Source organism: Asparagus officinalis, chromosome 3 (genome assembly GCF_001876935.1).
Source record: "Asparagus officinalis chromosome 3, Aspof.V1, whole genome shotgun sequence".
Classification (NCBI taxonomy): domain Eukaryota; kingdom Viridiplantae; phylum Streptophyta; class Magnoliopsida; order Asparagales; family Asparagaceae; genus Asparagus; species Asparagus officinalis.
This window is the reverse complement of record NC_033796.1, coordinates 48,445,667-48,467,128: the sequence shown is the minus strand read 5'-3', so window position 1 is coordinate 48,467,128 and position 21,462 is coordinate 48,445,667. Positions and strand designations below refer to the sequence as shown.

Sequence of the window (21,462 nt, the reverse complement as noted above, 5' to 3'; positions counted from 1 at the left end):
GGAAACCACATTCACCAAGAAAACCTGGAACTTTACAAGAAGGTTAAGTGCCTTCATGAAGAAAATATGGAGTTACATAAGGTAAGACATAAGAATCCTAGCATATATGAAGAACTCCTAAAAAGGAAAAAGGCGGAAAAAAAAGATCAGACCCTTACTTGAAAGAATGATCAGGCCTAAGAATAGAATCTTGGTTAATCCAGGTTTATGGACGAAGAGGTTTGAATGGAAGAGCTCTTATTAGCTCACATGTTATGAATGATGCTAGCACCACTGAGAACGGGGAAGCGCCAGTCCAGCATGAACTGAGCCCACCAAAGCAGCAATCACAAAAGCCACAAGCAGAAGCTCCAGAACTAGGGTAATGTTTTGCAAATCATACATTATAGGTAATTGCATCCCATATTCTCATCATGAAATTTTAATTGCAGCAGACTTCAATTGTAAGCTGATGATTCACGAATTCCATGTGCTCACTCATGATTTCCAGTAGCACTATAGGTTGGAAGAATGCAAAATCATGATACTTGATCATTATGTGATGTATGAGCAGGAGCAGGAAACATAGTCAACAGCTAAAATATGGTTCGATAAAGACAAACTAAACTATATAGTGGAAATTTATGTTGCAGTGCAATATTGATGGTTAAGGAAATTGTACATATGCACATCAGATAATTATTTGGTAAGTGGAGAAAAAAATATGACTGTTACTAATTTTATATTGTTCAGAGAAAAGAAAAATCTTCTATTTGCAGCAAAAGCATCACCATTTGCCATTCCAGTCAGTTACTAATTTTATATTGTTCAAAGAAAAGAACAATATCTTCTATTTGCAGCAAAAGCATCAACATTTGCCATTCCACCTCCCCCAACCCACCAAAAAAAGCACAAACATGAACACCTGGCATGCAAAAAGAGGAGGGGGGGGGGGGGGCAGATGAATGGTGAGAGATACTATATATCCAAACAATTATTTTTTTTATCAAAGATCATGACCCTTGCACCAGAAGTCCAGTCAGTTTAGACACCTAATCACAATATCATTAGGTGATCTACTTCTCTAATTGCCTATTTTAACGGTGCAAATTTTATACAAATGCAATTTTAAAAGAAAAGATCTTTTATTTTTATGATATAAGTATTCATACATCGTGCACCAGGCTGAAGCCAGCTATTCAAATTACTAAATTCTCCTTAACAGGATATGTTATTCAGATTGTTGAAAAGACAATTAGTCCTGGAAAATGAACATAAAAACAACGTGAACTGGTAGTCACAAGGTAACTACAAATTATAATGGAATCTCTCCTCGAGAGAAGTAAACTCAAAACTCCTCTCTGTAGGAAATTTGTAAAGATGTCTAGACTATATAATGTCTTGCTACTAGGAATAGCCACGAAAATCCATGCAGCTTGATCCACGAACTCAAACCACAATTATGATATCACAAGGTAGCTTACTATCCTTAGAAGATAGAATAGACAACGGACAAGAATTATTAACCCCCTCACGATCGATAAAAGCCCACTCATTCCTAAACTCAAACTACAAGGCAAAAGAAATGAGCATTATTAACTCCCTACACAAGTTCAATCTACAAGGCAAAAGAAATGAGGGTACAGGTAAAACAAGACAGAGACAAGATGATATGGTAACTTTCAAAAAATAGGATTCGACCTGGTATGTATGGGAAAACTATTTCAGACATACCAATATTTTCAAATACAGATGCATTATGCATACTCTATAATAAACTTCACATATTTGTTATGAGTTACTTTTCATTTTATGTAACATGAATTTCTTAAAAGAGCACAATTTCTTCCATGTTGTGAAATATTCTCAAGTAATATAAATAACTAGTAATATGGACAATCATATCCTTTTTAATAAATTGGAAAAATACATAAACTTAATGCATTTGCAAATTGAATAGAATTCCATTATCACTATATTTGTAATTTCTAAAACTTTGATTATTGAATATATTTAAGATACACTTTTGGTATATATATGACACATGCCCAGTCTTTGGCTGCTCAACAGGAGTATCTGACATGTAATCCATCACGAGTAGTGTTGGAAGTATCAAATATGTACTCGATATCAGTATGTTAAATATCTAGACTATGTAACTCCCAATAATAATGCTTCAAGGAAAAACGATTCACGATAGTTATGGACATTTGATGTAAACTATTAACGATAGTGACTTATTCAAATCCTTCTTTCATTACCTAAGACAATTATATTCTAACTAATCTGGAGTGACCTTGTTTGACAATACAGTTGTCTTGTTATCTTGTGTGTGTGTGGGCGCAGGTTCGTGAGTTTTTATAGAGGGGTAACTGATCAGTTTAAGAGCAAAAGTCAGGGCTGAAGCACATGTAAGAAGACCGAACTCTGCCTGATTCATGCCTAGCCTTAATATTTAACTTCTAGCCCACCACACTATTACAAGGTCAGTAAACTATATTACAAGAACCAACAATCCAACATAAAGATTTGACCACCAAAATTAAAAATAAAATATAACCAATATTAGCATTCTTTTGTTTAACTGCTACACCATTTTGACACTTCTACAGTCATTATGTAACAGAAAATTAGGAATGAGTAGCAAAACATTTAAGTTTTTAATAAGATGCTTGATTTTTTTGACATTTTCTAGGAATAAAAATGTGGACTAATTCGATTATTTAAACATAATATTTATAACTTGGGAGTTTTGGACTCATATTCTGCTAAACAGCTACTAGAAAATATTTGTTCATTGTAGTTCCATCTGTACGAGCTCCAAAATGTTTGCAAGTTACTTAGAACTAAATGGGCTTAAGCAGATGGTAAGAATAAGTCAATAACACACCTGGAGATTACAATGTATATACATGGAAGTAACAAATGATCTCTCTCAGTATTTACATAAAAAGTTCCAATTACTTTTTCATCATGTCATTTTCTATACACAGGCACTCTTCAATCCCAAGAATCTTTCTCCACACCTGTGTATAACTCAAAATGTTCTAAGATTATTAAATGAAAGCAGTTATAAAAATTAAGAGTGCATATAATTTCATGAAGTTCACAGTTAAAGAGCTCACAAAAGCTCAAAAGTTGATAAATCAGTTTAATAGGGATTTGTCAGAGTGTAAGAGTGTAATGGAGTTGAGTGAAGAAGTAGTGAAAGCTTTTGAGGCTGGAATCTCCTTACTAACAATGCAAAGAATGAAGAGTACATTTCAAAGGAGTCATATGAATACGGATCAGAAACCCAATAAGAGGCCGAAGCAGTTGCGGATAGAGGAACCGAACCCAAATGATAAAAATATATGGAGATTTTAGAGTGAAATTATGCTAGAAATAAAATTGTTTTATATTTTTACTTTTCAATTTTACTTGAAAATAGAAGGGGACAAAATTTGAAGAATGTTGTAGTAACTAATTCTCCCTTTGGTGAGGGCTGTCAATGGAGGAAATATGGACAGAAGACGATAGGACATTCTAAGCATCCAAGGTATGTATATACTAAAAAAAATGTGAATATGATTGCTATTATTAGAATTACTACTGCCTCCTTACTGCATTTCCGTCTTATTAATCACTAAGCTCATCTCAATAAAAATGTTAGAAATTAAATGAGATTATAACCCTCATCATAACTTTGGAATCTTGGTGTGGTGGAAGAACTCTTTGTCATGCATGGTACCAAACTTCAGAGCTTTATTGTCGGGAAAGGGTCTTTTATTATGAAATCGGAACACTTCAGTTGCTCACCACTAGGCACATATTTAGAAGGCAGATTAAAAAAGATATTTCAAAGTCCAAATTTTCAATTCGTGAAAAGGACTTTCAACATACTTGGACATTTTAGAGCATAAAATTATAATTTTAGGGCGGGTAAGGCCTAATACCGGAGATGGACTAGATTAATCTACTTGGGCCTAATTGATTCAAATGGATCAATCCTACTTTAAGCCATGAGTCCAAGCATATTTAACTACTACATCTTACTTCAGATGTGATACTAAGTCCTACATCATGTCCTTTTTAAAACCAAACTCACACTTAATTCAATGGATGTGAGCCACTTTCTACAAATCTCCACCTTGGCTTAGATCTAGCCAAGTCCAAACTAAGCCCCTACTAGGTGGTTGCTAATGGAGATAGTGTTCATGCCTTCCATATATATGACAACATGTGCACCCAAGGGAGCTCTAACCCATGTTCGACCAAATCACATTAGATCAAGTAATGTAACCATCTAATTCTATCTTATTCTCTTTCCAAAAATGTACTAAATCCTACTACATCATTCTCCAAACGAAACTAATGTTAGTCAACCAAATAAATGGCATAAAGTACTTCTTAACAGAAGATTCCTTTAACAAGATATTTTCATGTTTCTATCATTGATTATAAAATCAAGAAAGAACAAAAAAGAATACACATTGTATTGTTAGTTAGGTGATTGCAGGATTAGCCCAAATCATTCAAGTAACTATATTTAGGCACTGTCAGCAATTTTACCTTTTTTTTACAAAGAAGAGAGATAAAGAGGGGTGAGAGAGAGGTGAGAAGAAATTGCCATGTATCTTTACAATGGTTATTCAGAACTAGGTTGCAAGAATACGGGTGCAGGTGCGGATGCGAACACAGGACACGACAAATTTATAAAAGGCAAGATACGACCACATGGATACACACATATGTATATATACAATATTTACATTAGATCATATATTGAATTAAAATATCCAAAATATTTATATTTTTCTTTCACTATCTATAACAATTAAGAATCAACTTAAATCAAACTTAGAATTAAGGTTTAACAACAAAACTTTCGTTTTGATCGCATGGGATACAATGGGTATTTTTCAAATATTTAAGTAACGGTTTTGATTTTCGGGTTCAAGGACCTATTGGTTTTGAGCTAGATATATCCAAGAAACTAGTTTAAGTTATAGGTAATAGGCAAATCGAGTTTTTCTTTGAACCACGCTAGTCCATGATGTGTCTGTCATGAATCTGCGTCTGATACATGCCTAATATGAATAGTCATCCAAAACAAAGTGTGTGGGTAACCTAGCTTCAAAAGCTACCAAAGCAACATTGACTACTTATCAAAGTGCAAGGGCATTATGTAATTACAAGGATATTACTGACCCCCCTTCATCACTTCATTCCAAGGTTAGCAAACAAAGAATAAAGGAGGGGCATAATTGTCCAAACAACAATTTACACAAAATCAACGAGCTCTTAGGGCCTTTTTATAGATAGTGATTACTAATTTGTGAAAGAAATGTCTAATGGGCTTCGTCTGATTCAATCTCAATAACTTTAGCCTTGTAGGCCATATCCAACCAATCAAATGGTAGCAATATAATACACGACTTGCATTTTATTGTGCCTAGCAACTAACATTAGTTCCCACTGATTTAATAACCAATGTAGACAAATTAAGTTCTACCAACTTAATAAACCAATTCGCGGAATCAGTTCTCAAGTTTCTCAAGGGGATAGGTGATGTCTGTTCTAGGAGATCAGTAGCCACCTGACATCGATGTGTCAATTTGTAAGTGGGTGAGTGGTTATATACTTGAAAAATAAGTCAAATGAATACCTAAATTTTATCTAGCATCTGGACTTTGGTCATTTGAGTTGTTCTTAGAGAATAGTATTGAATTAAATAGTGCAAGGGTGATTAGAAAGTGAGAATTTCAAATTGTTGAAAGGGTGGTACTGAGTTTCATTTAAAGGGTAGAGAGTTCATAAAATAATATTTAAGAGTGTGGTTGATAGTAAGAAGCAGTGCTCTGCTTATCTACTGAGTCGCTTCTTATAAACCTCCATTCTTATATACCTCCATTGACAAGCAAAAAAGAGACAAACATACAATTTAAAAACTTCACATTTTAGGTAAATATTCTCATCCCTTGTTATATTGTAGAGAAATTTTATTTATTTGGTACTTGTTAACTATATGAGTTTATATTGATTTCAAGTACTAGATAAATTCTTAGAAAATAATTTCCACTGTTTTCTTACAAATATTAAATCAACACGGTTACACAATATTTTTATATGAAATAAATCGATGAGTATAACTAGTTTTGTACGAAATATTTTTATATGAAATAAATCGATGAGTATAACTAGGATTGTACGAAATAAACCTTATTGTTCAAAATAAGAATACATCAAATAACTATTTGCTTATTATTATTCTTATTGATATCTTTATATGAAAATAACTATGGATTCAATTGACAATTTGTGTGATAATTATTGCTATATACCCTTTCTAATTAATAATAATTGAAGTATAATTGTACATCAAATATTTTATAACAAGTAGATGTCAGCATTTTAGATAAGGTTTTCTCTCAAAGATATGAATGACAATTATTTATAGGAATTTAATTACCAACAATATGGCACTATTTTAGAAGGTTTATGTCGGCGCTTCTATTGATTTAAAGGAATTTATAAATATTATTGAAATATAAGTGTGACCAAAACATCTAGCCACTAGGGATTGTTGTTACACTCATTGAACTCAAGCAGGAAACTAGTGGGTTATTGATATGAATGTGGATTACTTATTTGGACCTCTTAGTGAAGTTCAATGAAGTTTTATCAAGACCCTGTGGAGGCGCTCAAAGGGGTTTTGTTGGGAAGTCCGTGAAGATTATTAAACTCATGTGATTTACTGAATCATTACTGAACTGCTACTGTATTTGTTGGGTAACACCATCAGGGATTACTAGACACTTGGCTAATATAACATAATAATACCTATTAAAATAACAATAGAAGACAATGGATTACATGATTTACTATAATAACTGAAGTATTTTGATAAAACTGATTGGCATTGATCTATTGTAAATCTGATTTTGACCTAGAACTTAGTTATTTTGGTTATAGACAGTAAACATTAAATTAATTTTATATTGATTATATTAATTGCATGATTACTCTTTGAGCCATCTTCTATTTGGATTAAAAGATTTAGGCTGTTTTCACTAATTTTGTAATTGTGTTTTCTACAAACTTAGGATTTAGGAAGTCGATGGATTACTTATTGAGTAGTTGTACTAATGTAATTCTATTGTTATTTTTTTAGAATAGTTCACTTCTAGATCATGCATTTTTCAAGATCAATTTTTGAAGGTGACTTTTGCTAGGCAAGGCAATATGGTAAAGCCGTTGACCTCATCAACGATAAGATACTTGTTTGCATATGTATTGCCTAATATGAAATTTTAAAGTTATCAATTTATATTTAATAGTTAGTATATGACTGTAAGATTGTTACAGAATTTTAAATAAGGTCATTTCGATATCTGTCTTTGAATTTTTTATAATTTGATATTAGTCCCCTAAATCATTTAAATTGCTATCAGGCCCCCTTAAATCTTATAAATGTTTTGAAATTAGTCTTTCTATCAAGATAAACATCCAAAAAGTTAAACATGGTCAGATTGATGCTTAACCTGGGTGGTTAATTACCAAAATATGCTCACTAATAGGACTTTATATCGTTCAATAAGTGACCAACTATTACAAGAGTGGATTTTTATAAGGAACTAGCCAATGGAAGCGATCCAAGAATCATGCAACCCTATTTGCACCCATCTTCAAAGATTTGCTTGCCTACGTTTACTCTAACCTTTATCCTAAACATTATTTAAAATGAGGAGTTGATGCCTTAAAGATGTCATTCAAGAGCACAATGAGAGAGCGGAGAGAGAAAAGAGATGGATGGCCAATAAATCAAGAAGCAACGATGGCACTGGTGGGAGATAGAGAGAATTGTTGTCGTAGCCAACAGTGATGAAGCAAGGGTGGTGATTTAGTAAAGGTTCGGAGAAAATAAGGTTTTAATTGGCTTTGATCTTTAATGACATGGTTATATGGTGTTAACAGCTACAAGTTAAATGAGTTGTGGGTTTGGGTTTGTAACTATAGACACACAAAAAATTCACGCCTCAGCCAGCCACAAGTCAAGTTAATTAAAAAGTCTTCCAATTTGATGGTGTTGCCACTGGCTCAGTTAAGTCTTGAAAGTGAAATTGACTTGAGAACACTACTCCTCACATAATTTAAACTCCTCTGAGGGCATATGAACCATCTCGATTAATCTAATCAATATATTAGTATGATCATAGGCATTGGCAAGAACATGTAACTTGAAGATATTCACCCCTCACAAAAGCCAAATTAAATTTCTACCTGAGAGGGGTACATAGATCTCCACTTATAATTAGAAAAAGACAAATATGATGAGCACAAGTGATATGAAAGGCAAGGAAAGGCAAGTTTGTTGTGATAAGCAATTGCAAGAGATGGTTTTGATAAAGGAGTTACCATAGGGAGTCACCATAACTCCTCCGTCAACTCCTTTTCAACATTTGGCGACAACTTCGCCCTAGTCTTCCCTACAAATAGATGCCGCCTTTTGCCGTTCAAGGGGACACGAAATAGAGAGATACTGAGAGAAATTTAAAAGAAAGAGAAAGTTACAAGTGTGCAAGAGAAGACAACAAGATTCTCGGTACTTCTTTTTAGAAATAGAAGGGCTTCAGAACATAGCCTGGAGACCTAAGATCCCATCCCTTTCTCCCTTTCCTTAAAATTTTGTAATACATTAGAAAGATAATAAAATCAATCAATACACTCTTATGCATTTTCTTTTCATATTTGTTTAATCTTTGCTTTCTACTAACTAGGGATGTCTTTTAATATGAGTAATTAACAAGAAGAAATTGATTCCTAGAAGCATGCAACCTGCCATTTTATAATCGAAGTGAATTTTGAGGGATTGTTATACCCTCTTTGAGATTGGTGTGACGCGACATGGTCAGGAGGATATTAGTCTGCCTAAATATAATTTTTCTTGTGATGAATACTAATATATATCTAAACAATAAATATTTAAGGATTGCTCTACTCTCTTTTGAGATTGGTGACACAACTTTGTCAAGAGGAGATTAGCCTATCCAAATATAATATCTCCTATGATGGATTTTAATTTTTCTTAAAGAACATGTTCATAGACCATTATGATGTCTACAGCAACAAAAGGGGTATAACTGTCAATCCACCCTAAAAGTTTAACGGAATATTCTCCTTACTTTCAGATTGCAACTAACTAGGGTGACTAATTCGAACTAAAATAATACTAATTCACATAAAAGCAAGGTTTTAAATATCGGATATCGGGAAAATATCGGATGGCCAAAATTCATATCGGATTGCGGATATCGAAGAAATATCATGGATATGTGGTAAATATCGGAATGCCATAATAAATATTTGCATACATAGTATAATGCATTAAAATGTAATCTAAACATATGTAATGAAATTTAAGCATACAAAATATGAATAATATATGTTTAGGATCACTAATCAACCTTCTAAAACAACAAAAGTACAAAGCAACGTTACAACATCCAACCTGCTTTTTTTAGGGCAAAATGTTATTTGATATAATGGGGTAATCTTGATATCTCGCCCAAAAATTCCAAACACATTATATTATTTTGCAACAAGCTATATAAAAAGATATATTGGTCCACATATCGGCAAATATATCGGTCATATCGGGGATTTATCACTCAAAATAGCCAAAAAACGGTAAATGATATTTAAAGATCATATCGGTTGCAGCAAGCCCTGTGAAAGGATATATCGGGGGATATATTGGGCGGCCATGTCGGGGATATTTAAAACAATGTATAAAAGGTCAAGGTTGTGGAAAGTAGAAAGCAAACCGAAGCAATAAGGTACTATTAAGGTTTTTTTTGTGCTTAAGTGGGTCTTAAGAAAAAAAACCACCAAGTCAAATTCCTTTTTTTTTTAAATAGGCATAAAAATTCAAAAAAAAGAAAAATCACCAACTTAAGAAGCACGCAAAAAATAAAGGGAAATTTAAAATGCCTTTAAACTATGCAAAAGTATGATGTGAGACAATGTAAAAGAAGAACTAAAACTGAAAGTAGAGACAAAAGAGTATTTTTATTCTGTCAATCAACAATCTAAAAATGAAATATATATTCTCAATTTAGTTGGAGCGCTGGAAGCATCTAGGACAAGAGTAGGTTCATATGAGTTAAAATAAATAATTAGTTCCTAGGTGATGCACTATGATGCCTGTTATTATTAAGAAATTCCTTTCTAAGGTCTAAGTTGCTAAATTGCACTCTGCAAAGGTTAAGCATTAGTTCTTAATGGATACCACAGCCATTATCGGGTGATATGTTGAGCCGCTTCCTGTAAGAACATGGACATGTTTTCTAGAGTATTCACGAATACTCAGACGAGGCTGTGCATTGTAAGAGCACTCTCGTAGGGGCTAACAATTGTTGACTCTGAAAGTAGCTGGCATCATAATGTTGCACAAAGAAATATTCTCCAATGGATGTGATCTACTCTTAACTATGGCGTATTGGTAGTCTCAATCACACCATGAAAGCTCCTTCTCCTTAAAAGTGTAATTCAATTTACATTGTAGCAATCCTTCATTAGTTTTACAGCAAGGGCTGTTCGAAATAACGAGCATTCTTAAGGCTTGTGAAGAATTAGTCAGTTAGTTACTCGGTTTGTTTATAATGAGATTATGAGGGTGTTAGATATAGGTGCCCTGCAGGCAATAATTGTATATTATAACAGGACTTATATGAATATAACATTCATGTTCAAAATGATAGTATGCTATTTTGGTCAGATTTATCTGGTATTTTAATACAGATAAAGTCCTTAGAAATTTATCTGGTATTTTAATACAGATAAAGTCCTTAGAATGATACTAGACTATCAGACATTTCGTATATGATCGTAATGAAGAGATCTGATTTGTCGCTAACATATATTCTAAAATGTTCCTAGTCGATGAAGTGTTGAAATGGGACATCATCACTTTGGGAAGACTAGTGTATACTTTATTTTTCCTTTAATAGGATGATGATCTATCTCTTAGATTATTGATGTGAGACATCAAGATATAGTATACAGGTGACTCATTAGTGAATGAGTTGACTGAATGACTCACTGAGAACATCTAGTTGATAATTATACTTAACTGTCAAATAAAAGTTCTCAAGTGATATAGTACATAGTAGTCTCTTGACCTGAGGCATGAGTGTAATATCTTACATGTCAGTATAGGTGTACTTAGACTTTTACCTAACCACAATTCTCATTGAGTTGTGCATAACGGTTCTTGTTGGGTGCATCCCGAGACATAAGTAGATATTAAGATGCCAAGATGAGATTCGTCTCTCCCAGTATAAGGGGTTGATGTCATAAGATTGTTTGATATAACTATAGCCAGAAAATCCTTGATCGAGGTAAATAAGATAAACTGAGTGTCAGTTTGATCTTATAAGTTATGACTTTAATATCAACAAACACTAATCGAGCTATTAGGATTTGACAGTTTTTCATACCCTAGCCTCGATAGTTTGACATTGTTTGACGAAGAGACCAGACTATACAATATTATCACTGAATGGTCCTGATAAAATTATGTTAGCATATTGCAGACATTTATCACAACTTATACCCAGGTAATCTTCATGTGTAGCTAGCACCTCTATTGTACTTGTGGATATCATCCACTGTAGAGTTCTTAAGTTAGGCCCTAGAGTCACACCAAGTGCGTACTTAAATCCTATGAAACACAATTTATAGAGTAACGCGTATGATTAATACGCATATATGATTTTACCGGATACACATAAACAATTATGTATATCAGTAAAATCGAAGTGCTATGTGCTTAGGAAATGAATTCCGGTATTTTTCCATAAAGTTAACTTTTAGTCAACTAGTTGACTTTTTTGTCAACAGTTGACTTTTGGTCAACTAATTAATTTTTTGATCATATGATGACTTATTAGTCAATGATTAAAAAATTACGAAATATCGTATTTATGAAATACCGTATTAATGTGGTATTTTTATTTATAAAATACACACTTTATTATACCTTGATTAATGAGTCATGAGATGAGTCATTAAGGTGGTATGGTTTGGGAACATGGTTTTAGCACATAGTTTTGATTCTTAATGACTCTTTGCATGACTTATGAGATGAGTCATTGCATGACTCATGAAAGGAATCATTACATTTAGATGACTCATGGCATGACTCATGAGATGAGTCATGACATATCTCACTCTATATATATGAGCTCTCTCTCTTATGAAAAAATTAATGAAAAATTAGCTAAGTGATTTTTTCCATAAGAGAATAAAAAAGAGAGCTCTACCTCTTACTAAACTCTAGCAATCTTTGAGTAAGAGTAAGTAGTAGGATTTTATAATACCACGGGATGGATATCTTGCCTTGTGTCTCACTTGAAGACTTGGAGATCCACTACAAGGAGGTTTACAACAACAAGGAGCAAGAGCTAGGGGTTGTCACCGAATCACGCTTCGAAAGTATGATTTTCTAATTCTTGTATGCTCTCTTTAATATAGGGATCATGTTAGATTTAATTAGAATGGTCCTAGCTTGTTTTTCATGCTCTCTACATGCTTAATATTATTATACATACAGTTTTCCGTTACGTATTTTGCATGTATTTAGCACGAATTTTCAACATGGTATCAGAGCCATGATTCCATCTAATTGAATCTTTACATGCATATCTAACTCATAGACGACTTTGTACTTGCTTCTAATTACTAGTTTAATTAAAAGATGTTTTAATGAAACTAGTTAATTAATACAATGTACTTGCTTCTAATTACTAGTTTAATTAAAAGATGTTTTAATGAAACTAGTTAATTAATACAAGTTGCTTTGTAATTAGTTATACTAGTTGTTGATTCAAAAATATTATTTTTGGCTCATAAGTTTTTAAGAGTAAAAACACTTGTATAAATTGCAAAACACTTATTTACAACTAGTGTAGTTGTATGTTAGAAGCATGATAGTTCTATTTGAGTTAGAATAATCTCTATGTTATCTAGTTTTCCAATTTGTTACATAACTAGATAGATGCATATTTCTTAATGTTGATTAAGTTATATATTTTATATTATCTTGCGTGGATGTTATGTTTATGGATGGTAGTGGACAATGATTCTCTTGCATTTATTGTATTGATGTAATATAACTAGAAATGTAATATTATTTATGAAATCTTCCCTCCTCGAGCATGGGCTACGCCTACGGGTTAAGGCACTTGCTCACCGATCATGGGCTACGCCTACGGGTATAGGCCCTTGTTCGGGTGGGGGGTATGGTTGTTTAGTTAAGTTATTTCATTTATAGTTTTTATTTTACATTCAATGCAATATTATTACCTATCCTACGAGATGGTTTTTCCATAATAAATGGGGTTTGCACATCCTATGAATATGTGATTGTAATAACACAGGATTTGTAAGGGAGCTTGCACTGTAATGAGTTGCAAATTGCTTACCAAAATGTAATTAGTGTAGTTGCATTGTATTCCTTAAGTTGTCCACTACCATTCCATATTTCTTTTACATATATATCAATGTTGGTTGTGCCCTAATTGTAGATGTCAATACAATTGGGTGTTATATTCTGCAAAGTTAATATCACTATCTCACTAGAGAAATAATTTTTTATTATTATTATAAAAAACTCATTTTAAACTTTATGAGACATGGCAATAAGAGTTTATTGACCATAGAGTGGTGAGACCGACATTAACATAGAGTGGTGAGACCGACATTAACATAGCGTTAGTGTGAAAGATAAATAAACCTAAAGCAGTTAAAAGAAATGTATTTAGAACGAACTTTTAACTAGTGTCAAGGAAAGTAATTATGAGATATAACTCATGGAGTGATGCTCAACTTAAGATTAGGGGTGATGCTCAATCTTTCGCGCTATAGTCTTAAAGAACGGTGGTTACTTAATTAAGGTTCGATGAATATTCCCGGTGAATATCTCGGAACCCTCCCACCAATCTTGTACTTACCTGGCTAGTTTATTTAGTGCAAGTATAAATATAGAGCATCTTTAAACAATATCAAGTTTGATTACGGTAAAAGATTTATGAAATCGTCCGTAACCCTCCATCATTTCAGTTGAATACTACTAGGCTTATAAATACTTTGTTTGTTGACCATCGTCAAGGCAATACTATTCTATGGCTAAGTAGTATTCATTTGTATATAAGATATAAGGATAGCTTAAGTTGGTTATGTAACTTTGTTGGCATTCGTCAAGAGTATGCATCAGTTAAAGTTAAGCCAGTCAAAAAATGATGGGTCTAAACTAGACTAGCTTTTTATGATTTGTTGGTCATCGTCAAGGTCATAAAAGACTAGGGTTAAAATTAAATCAAGATTACAAGAATGTAAAAGATAAAAATTATCTACCAATTATGAAGTATATCAATTTGTTGGCCATTGTCAAGGTTGATACATTCAATGATAATTGGATCTTGATCCCACTTGAAAATAAGGAGTTGTTTTCCGATCACCTCTTATTAAGGTTTTGAGGGACTCGAAAAATAGTAGGAGACATAACTTAGATAAAAAAAAATGAATCAAATCTATTTTATGTATTGAACATCTGCTAAAATATTTTTTCTCTCTTTCAGGCCATCATGTCTGGCTTAAAACTCATACTAGAATAGAACAAGTTAACCGGTCCTAACTACAAAGATTGGTTGAGGAATGTTAAAATTATCCTAACTTATGACAAAATAGCATATGTCCTCATAACATCGGAACCCGTTCTAAGCCCAGAACCCACTGTAGAGGACAATAAAATCCGTATAAAATAGGATAGAGATTGTTCACTTGCTCAATGCCTCACAATTGCCTCCAAGAATTTGGTCCATCAGAAGCAACATGAGAATATGGATGTCAGATCTATATTTAGTAATACAGAAGAACTGTATGACGAGCAATCGTGACAAATGAAGTATGCGGCATCTAGGAATTTATTCCAGACGAAAATGACTGTGGGATCTTCTGTTGGGGACCACGTCCTCAAATTGATCGCCTATGTCAATGAGCTTGAACTTTTGAACACAGGTCTAGATGCAAATAGATATACAGATATCGTTCTGCAGTCCTTAACGCCAGCCTATCACCGATTCATATCACAGTTCTTGATGATGGATCTGGAGCCCACTCTTCCTGTCCTACTTAATTTGTTAAGACAGGAGGAAAGTTCTATGAAAAATGACAAACACCAGCCTTGGTTATAGGGAAATCTTCTTCCACTTCTAGCAAACTGGTTGTCAAGAAAAAGGGAATGAAGAAAACTACTAAAGTAAAAAAATGTGTTAAGAAGGCTATCAAGAAGGACAAATGGAAGGCAAAAAGACTGCAGAATGCTTCCATTATCACAAGTCAGGACACTGAAAAAGGAACTGTCCTGAATTCCTAGCCTCACTTAACAAGAAGAAGCAAGTTGTTGCTTCATCTTCAGGTGCGTTGGTTACTTAGAATTGTTTTTCTATAAATCCTACATATTTGGTATTAGATACCGGATCAGGATCTCACAACTGTAATTTGTTACAGGGACTGAGAAGTTATAGAAAGCTTGGTGCTGGAGAGATGGCCCTACAAGTTGGTAATTGAGTAATAGTTGCAGCAGTTACGGTTCGGGATTTTCATCTAGCTTTACCAAATAAAAATATTTTGATTTTAAATAGCTGCTATTTTGTACCAACTATGATGTGTAATATAATATCCATATCTTTATTTGATAAAGATGGATATATGTTCAAGTTGGAGAACAATGTTATGAATATCGTATATAATCAAAAGTTGATTGCTTATGGAACATTGTGTAACGGCATCTATATTCTTAATCAAAACACAATTTTGAATACTCATCACACTAATAAAAGAAAACACTCAGTTATGAACGACGCTTTCTTATGGTATTATAGACTTGGTCATATTAATAAAGAAAGACTTAGCGAGCTACATAAGCATGGATATTTAGATCCATTTGATTTTGAGTCTTATGATACTTGTAAGTCTTGTCTTAAAGGTAAAATGACCAAGACTCCATTTACGGGAACTGTTTGAGTCTTATGATACTTGTAAGTCTTGTCTTAAAGGTAAAATGACCAAGACTCCATTTACGGGAACTGGAGCAAGAGTTACAGAACTCTAGACTCCATTTACGGGAACTGGAGCAAGAGTTACAGAACTCTTAGGACTGATACATAGTGATGTATGTGATCCTATGTCTACAATGGTCAAAGGTGGCTACTCCTACTTTATTACTTTTACTGATGATTTTTTAAGATTCGAACATGTGTTTTTGAAGAAACACAAGTCTGAAACATTTGAGAAATTTATCGAGTATAAAAATGAAATAGAGAATCAACGAGCAAGAAAGTTAAAATTCTTCGATCAGATCGAGGAGGCGAATACTTGAGCTCAGAATTCTTAGGATTTTTAAAAAAGAATTGGATTCTCTCTCAGGTTACTCCACCATTTACACCACAGCTTAACGGCGTGTCTGAAAGGAGGAATCGTACCCTATTAGATATGGTATGTTCCATGATGAGTAACGTTGAGTTATCTTTTTCATTCTGGGGTATCGTTGGAAACAGCAGCACACTTACTGAATAGGATTCCAACTAAAGCAGTGCCTAAACCTCCATATGAGATATAATATGTGATGAAACCACATCTTAATTATATTAAGATTTGGGGATGTCATGCTTATGTAAAAAAACAAGATCCCAAAAAGTTAGAGGCACGCTCAGTATTGTGTAAATTTATAGGATATCCAAGGAATTCTCAGGGATATCAATTCTACCATATCGATGAACAAAATATAATTGTTTCTCGGTATGCTACATCTTGGAGAAGGAATTTTTTAAAAAAGAAATTAGTGGGAGCATGATAGAACTGGAAGAAATTTCAAAGATACAAATCAATACTGATAATTTAGTAGAACCAGAAAATTCAGTTGTACCAGAAGAACCTCAACCACTTACTGATAATTTAGTAGAACCAGAAAATTCAGTTGTACCAGAAGAACCTCAACCACTCCGCAGATATCCAAGGCGATCTCATGCACCTAGAACCTCAACCACTCCGCAGATATCCAAGGCGATCTCATGCACCTAAGAGACAATATGATTTTCTCGTTAAAGGTAGCATGTTAGATCACGTCATAGATGATGACGAACCTTTGAGTTATCAGCAAGCATCTAAGAGTAGGAACTTTGTTGCTTGGCATGATGTAATGAAATCCGAAATAGACTCTATGTACACCAACAAAGTATAGATCTTAGACAATGCTCCTACAGGGTTGATACTCATAGGTTGTAAATGGTTGTTTAAGAAAAAATTGGGTGTAGATGGAAAAGTAAAGACTTTTAAAGCTAGACTAGTAGCTAAAGGTTTTCGTCAAAGACCTGGTTTGGACTACGATGAAACCTTTTCTCCAATGGCTATACTAAAATCTATTCAGATCTTACTTGCTATAACTGCTCACTATGACTACGAGATCTAGCAAATGAACGTCAAAACTGCATTTCTAAATGGTGATTTAGAAGAGTGCATATATATGTTTCAACCAGAAGGATTTATAGTCAGTGGGAGCAGTGAAAAAGCATGTAAGTTGCTTAAAACCATTTATGGACCGAAGCAAGCATCACGGAGATGAAACATCTGTTTTGATGATGCTATCAAAGAGTTTGGTTTCATCAAAAATCCAGATGAACCATGTGTGTATAAAAGGATAATTGGGAGTATAGTATCGTTTCTTATTTTGTATGTATACGATATACTCTTAATCGGTAATGATATACCATCATTATAAGCATTTAAAATTTGGCTATCAAAAAGATTTTTCATGAAAGATTTGGGTGAAGCATCCTGTATACTGGGTATTCAGATCTATAGAGATAGATCTAGAAGGATATTAGGATTATCCTAATCTAGATACATTGGCAAAGTGCTAAAACGGTTTAGCATGAAAAATTCTAAGAAAGGTTTTTGTACCTGCATCTCCTAGAATCTTCCTCTCTAAAAAGATATCTCCCCAGACTGATGAATAGAGGAAACGCATGAGTCTAATTCCTTATGCCTCGATAGTAGGATCAATCATGTATGTCATGTTATGTACTAGATCGGATATCGCTTATTCACTCAGTTTGGTAAGTAGATATCAATCTAATCATGAAGAAGAGCACTGAAAAGCAATCAAAAATATACTTAAGTACCTAAAAAGGACTAAAGAGTTATTTTTGATATACGGTAAAAGTGACCTCCAAATGGAGGTTTTTTCCGACTCTAGCTTTCAGAGCGATATCGATGATAGTAAATGTGACCTCCAAATGGAGGTTTTTTCCGACTCTAGCTTTCAGAGCGATATCGATGATAGTAAATCTGTTTTAGGATATGTTTTTACCCTCAATAGAGGGGCTGTCAGTTGAAAAAGTTCCAAACAGGACACAATAGCAGACTCTACTATGAAAGCCGAATACATTGGGCAAATAATACAGCCAATGAGCTGTCTGGATGAGGAAGTTTCTTTCAGAGCTGGACGTTATTCCCACCGCTAAAGATCCAGTACCTTTATACTGTGATAGTAATGTTGCAATAGCTCTGACAAAAGAACCCCGACCTCACCATAAGTCCAGACACATTCAGAGGAAGTATCACTTGATCAGTGAGATAGTTGATCGCCAAGAGATCAAGATTGAAAGAGTTAACACAAAAGGTAATATAGCAGATCCATTCACAAAAGCAATTGCTCGTATACAATTTGAAAAACTTTTTGAGCTATTGGGTATTAGATACTACAATGATTGGCCTTAGTACAAATGGGAGTTTGTTAGATATAGGTGCCCTGCAGGTAATAATTGTATATTGTAACAGGACCTATATGAATATAACATCCATGTTTAAAAAGATAGTATGCTATTTTGGTCAGATTTATCTGGTATTTTAATACAGATAAAGTCCTTAGAATGATACTATACTATCAGATATTTCGTATATGATCGTAATGAAGATATTTGATTTATCGCTAACGTATATTCTAAAATGTTCCTAATCGATGAAGTGTTGAAATAGGACATCATCACTTTAGAAAGACTAGTGTATACTCTATTTCTCATTTGATAGGATGATGATCCATCTCTTGGATTATTGATGTGAGACATCAAGATATAGTATACAGGTGACTCATTAGTGAATGAGTTGACTGAATGACTCACTGAGAACATCTAGTTGGTAATTAAACTTAACTGTCAAATAGAAGTTCTCAAGTGATATAGTACATAGTAGTCTCTTGACCTGAGACATGAGTGTAATATCTTACATGTCAGTATAGGTGTACTTAGACTTTTACCTAACCACAATTATCATTGAGTTGTGCATAACGGTTCTTGTTGGATGCATCCCGAGACATAAGTAGATATTGAGATGCTAAGATGAGATTCGTCTTTTCCAGTATAAGGGGTTGATGTTATAAGATTGTTTGATATAACTATAACCAGGAAATCATTGGTCGACGTAAATAAGATAAACTGAGTGTCAGTTTGATCTTATAGGTTATGAGTTTAATATCAACAAACATTAATCGAGCTATTAGGGTTAGACAGTTTTTCATATCCTCGGCTCGATAGTTTGACATGATTTGACGAAAAGACCGGACTGTATAATATTATCACTGAGTGATCCTGATAAAATTGTGTTAGCATTTTGCAGACATTTATCACAACTTATACCCGGGTAGTCTTCATGTGTAGCTAGCACCTCTGTTGTACTTGTGGATATCATCCACTGTCAAGTTTTTAAGTTGGGCCCTAGAGTCACACCAAGTGCGTACTTGAATCCTATGAAACACAATTTATAGAGTAACGCGTATGATTGATACGCATATATGATTTTACCGGATACACAAACGGTTATGTATATCGGTAAAATCAAAGTGCTATGTGCTTAGGAAATGAATTCCAGTATTTTCCATAAAGTTAACTTTTAGTAAACTAGTTGATTTTTTTGTCAACAGTTGACTTTTGGTCAACTCATTGACTTTTTGGTCACATGATGACTTATTAGTCAATGATTGGAAAATTACGAAATATCGTATTTATGAAATACCGTATTAATGTGGTATTTTTATTTATAAAATACACACTTTATTATACCTTGATTAATGAGTCATGAGATGAGTCATTAAGGTGGTATGGTTTGGGAACATGGTTTTAAGCATATAGTTTTGATTCTTCATGACTCTTTGCATGACTCATGAGATGAGTCATTACATGACTCATGAAAGGAATCATTACATTTAGATGACTCATGGCATGACTCATGAGATGGGTCATGACATATCTCACTCTATATATATGAGCGTTCTCTCTTATGAAAAAATTAATGAAAAATTGGCTAATTGATTTTTTTCATAAGAGAATAAAAAAGAAAGCTCTACCTCTTCCTAAACTCAATCTTTGAGTAAGAGTAAGTAGTAGGATTTTATAGTACCCTGGGGTGGATATCTTGTCTTGTGTCTCAAGAAAACTCTGATTTTATCAAGCTCACTTGAAGACTTAGAGATCCACTATAATGAGGTTCACAACAACAAGGATCAAGGGCTACGGGTTGTTCGATCTTGCACCAAATCACGCTTCGAAAGTATAACTTTCTAATTCTTATATGCTCTTTAATATAGGGATCAAGTTAGATTTAATTAGGATGGTCCTAGCTTGTTTTTTCATGCTCTCTACATGCTTAGCATTATTATACATACAGTCTTCCGTTGCGTATTTTGCATGTATTTAGCACGAATTTCCAGCATTTCCAGCAGAGGGTATGCGAGAGGATGTAACGAACTTGGAAGTAAGCAATCAAATCTCTATTTCTTCTCTCTTCCCCAATGCTTCTCCTCCATCTCTCTTCCTTCTAACCCTTTTCCTGATATCCTTGACATTGGAAGGTTGAAGGCGTGGACACAATCAGGCCACTGGTTCTGACACTTCCAAGTCACAATAGTTATGGAGCAACCTCAAATTACTTCAAAGTGAGGTTATCAGTCTACTACAACTAATACAAGGTGCATTCATCTCACTTTAACAAAATATCAAATTTAATTAAAAATACACGATCTTTCAATACCTAATCATCCCAAATTAGGGTTCGTAGCGCTAGTGAATTAGATTCAAGCAAACCCATCAAAATTATACATGCTCCTCAATCGACAAAAAAAAGTGCAAGCGATCATACGTAAAAAGCCGCAATCGAAGCAGAATTCTATAAAATTTCACTCACCTTTCAGAACTCAGATCGCAAGCATGGCCTCTTCAGCATCACAATCGAATAACAAATCGAGAAGAAAGAAGAGAATTGAGATCAAAATTGAGCAAAAACAGAGATCATATAATTGAGGGAGATACGAGATCTGGTTACTTGACCTAATTCTTAGCAGCGAATAAAAAAATGAGATCTTCTGGAATGTGCAATTAAATAAGTGTA

The 21,462-nt window shown here is 33.7% G+C and overlaps 1 protein-coding gene and 1 long non-coding RNA gene across 5 annotated transcripts in view; one reads left to right on the top strand and one right to left on the bottom strand.

Annotated features, from left to right (window-relative positions):
- LOC109834048 (MADS-box transcription factor 23-like) overlaps positions 1-758 on the top strand; it is an 18,124-nt gene extending 17,366 nt beyond the window's left edge. Inside the window, exons 7-9 of the mRNA XM_020401940.1 lie at positions 1-81; positions 204-361; positions 435-758. Coding sequence (XP_020257529.1) covers positions 1-81; positions 204-361; positions 435-447 — 252 coding nt within the window. The 3' untranslated portion in view covers positions 448-758. The remainder of the gene's footprint in view (positions 82-203; positions 362-434) is intronic.
- Positions 1-21,462, bottom strand: part of LOC109834049 — a 26,435-nt gene extending 4,973 nt beyond the window's left edge. Inside the window, exons 1-3 of one of the 4 annotated variants that reach the window (XR_002245441.1) lie at positions 21,259-21,462; positions 8,377-8,500; positions 159-526 (exon numbers count right to left, since the gene is read on the bottom strand). This is a non-coding gene — a long non-coding RNA (uncharacterized LOC109834049). The remainder of the gene's footprint in view (positions 1-158; positions 527-8,376; positions 8,501-21,258) is intronic. The other 3 variants (XR_002245440.1, XR_002245442.1, XR_002245443.1) reach the window with 3 other exon arrangements.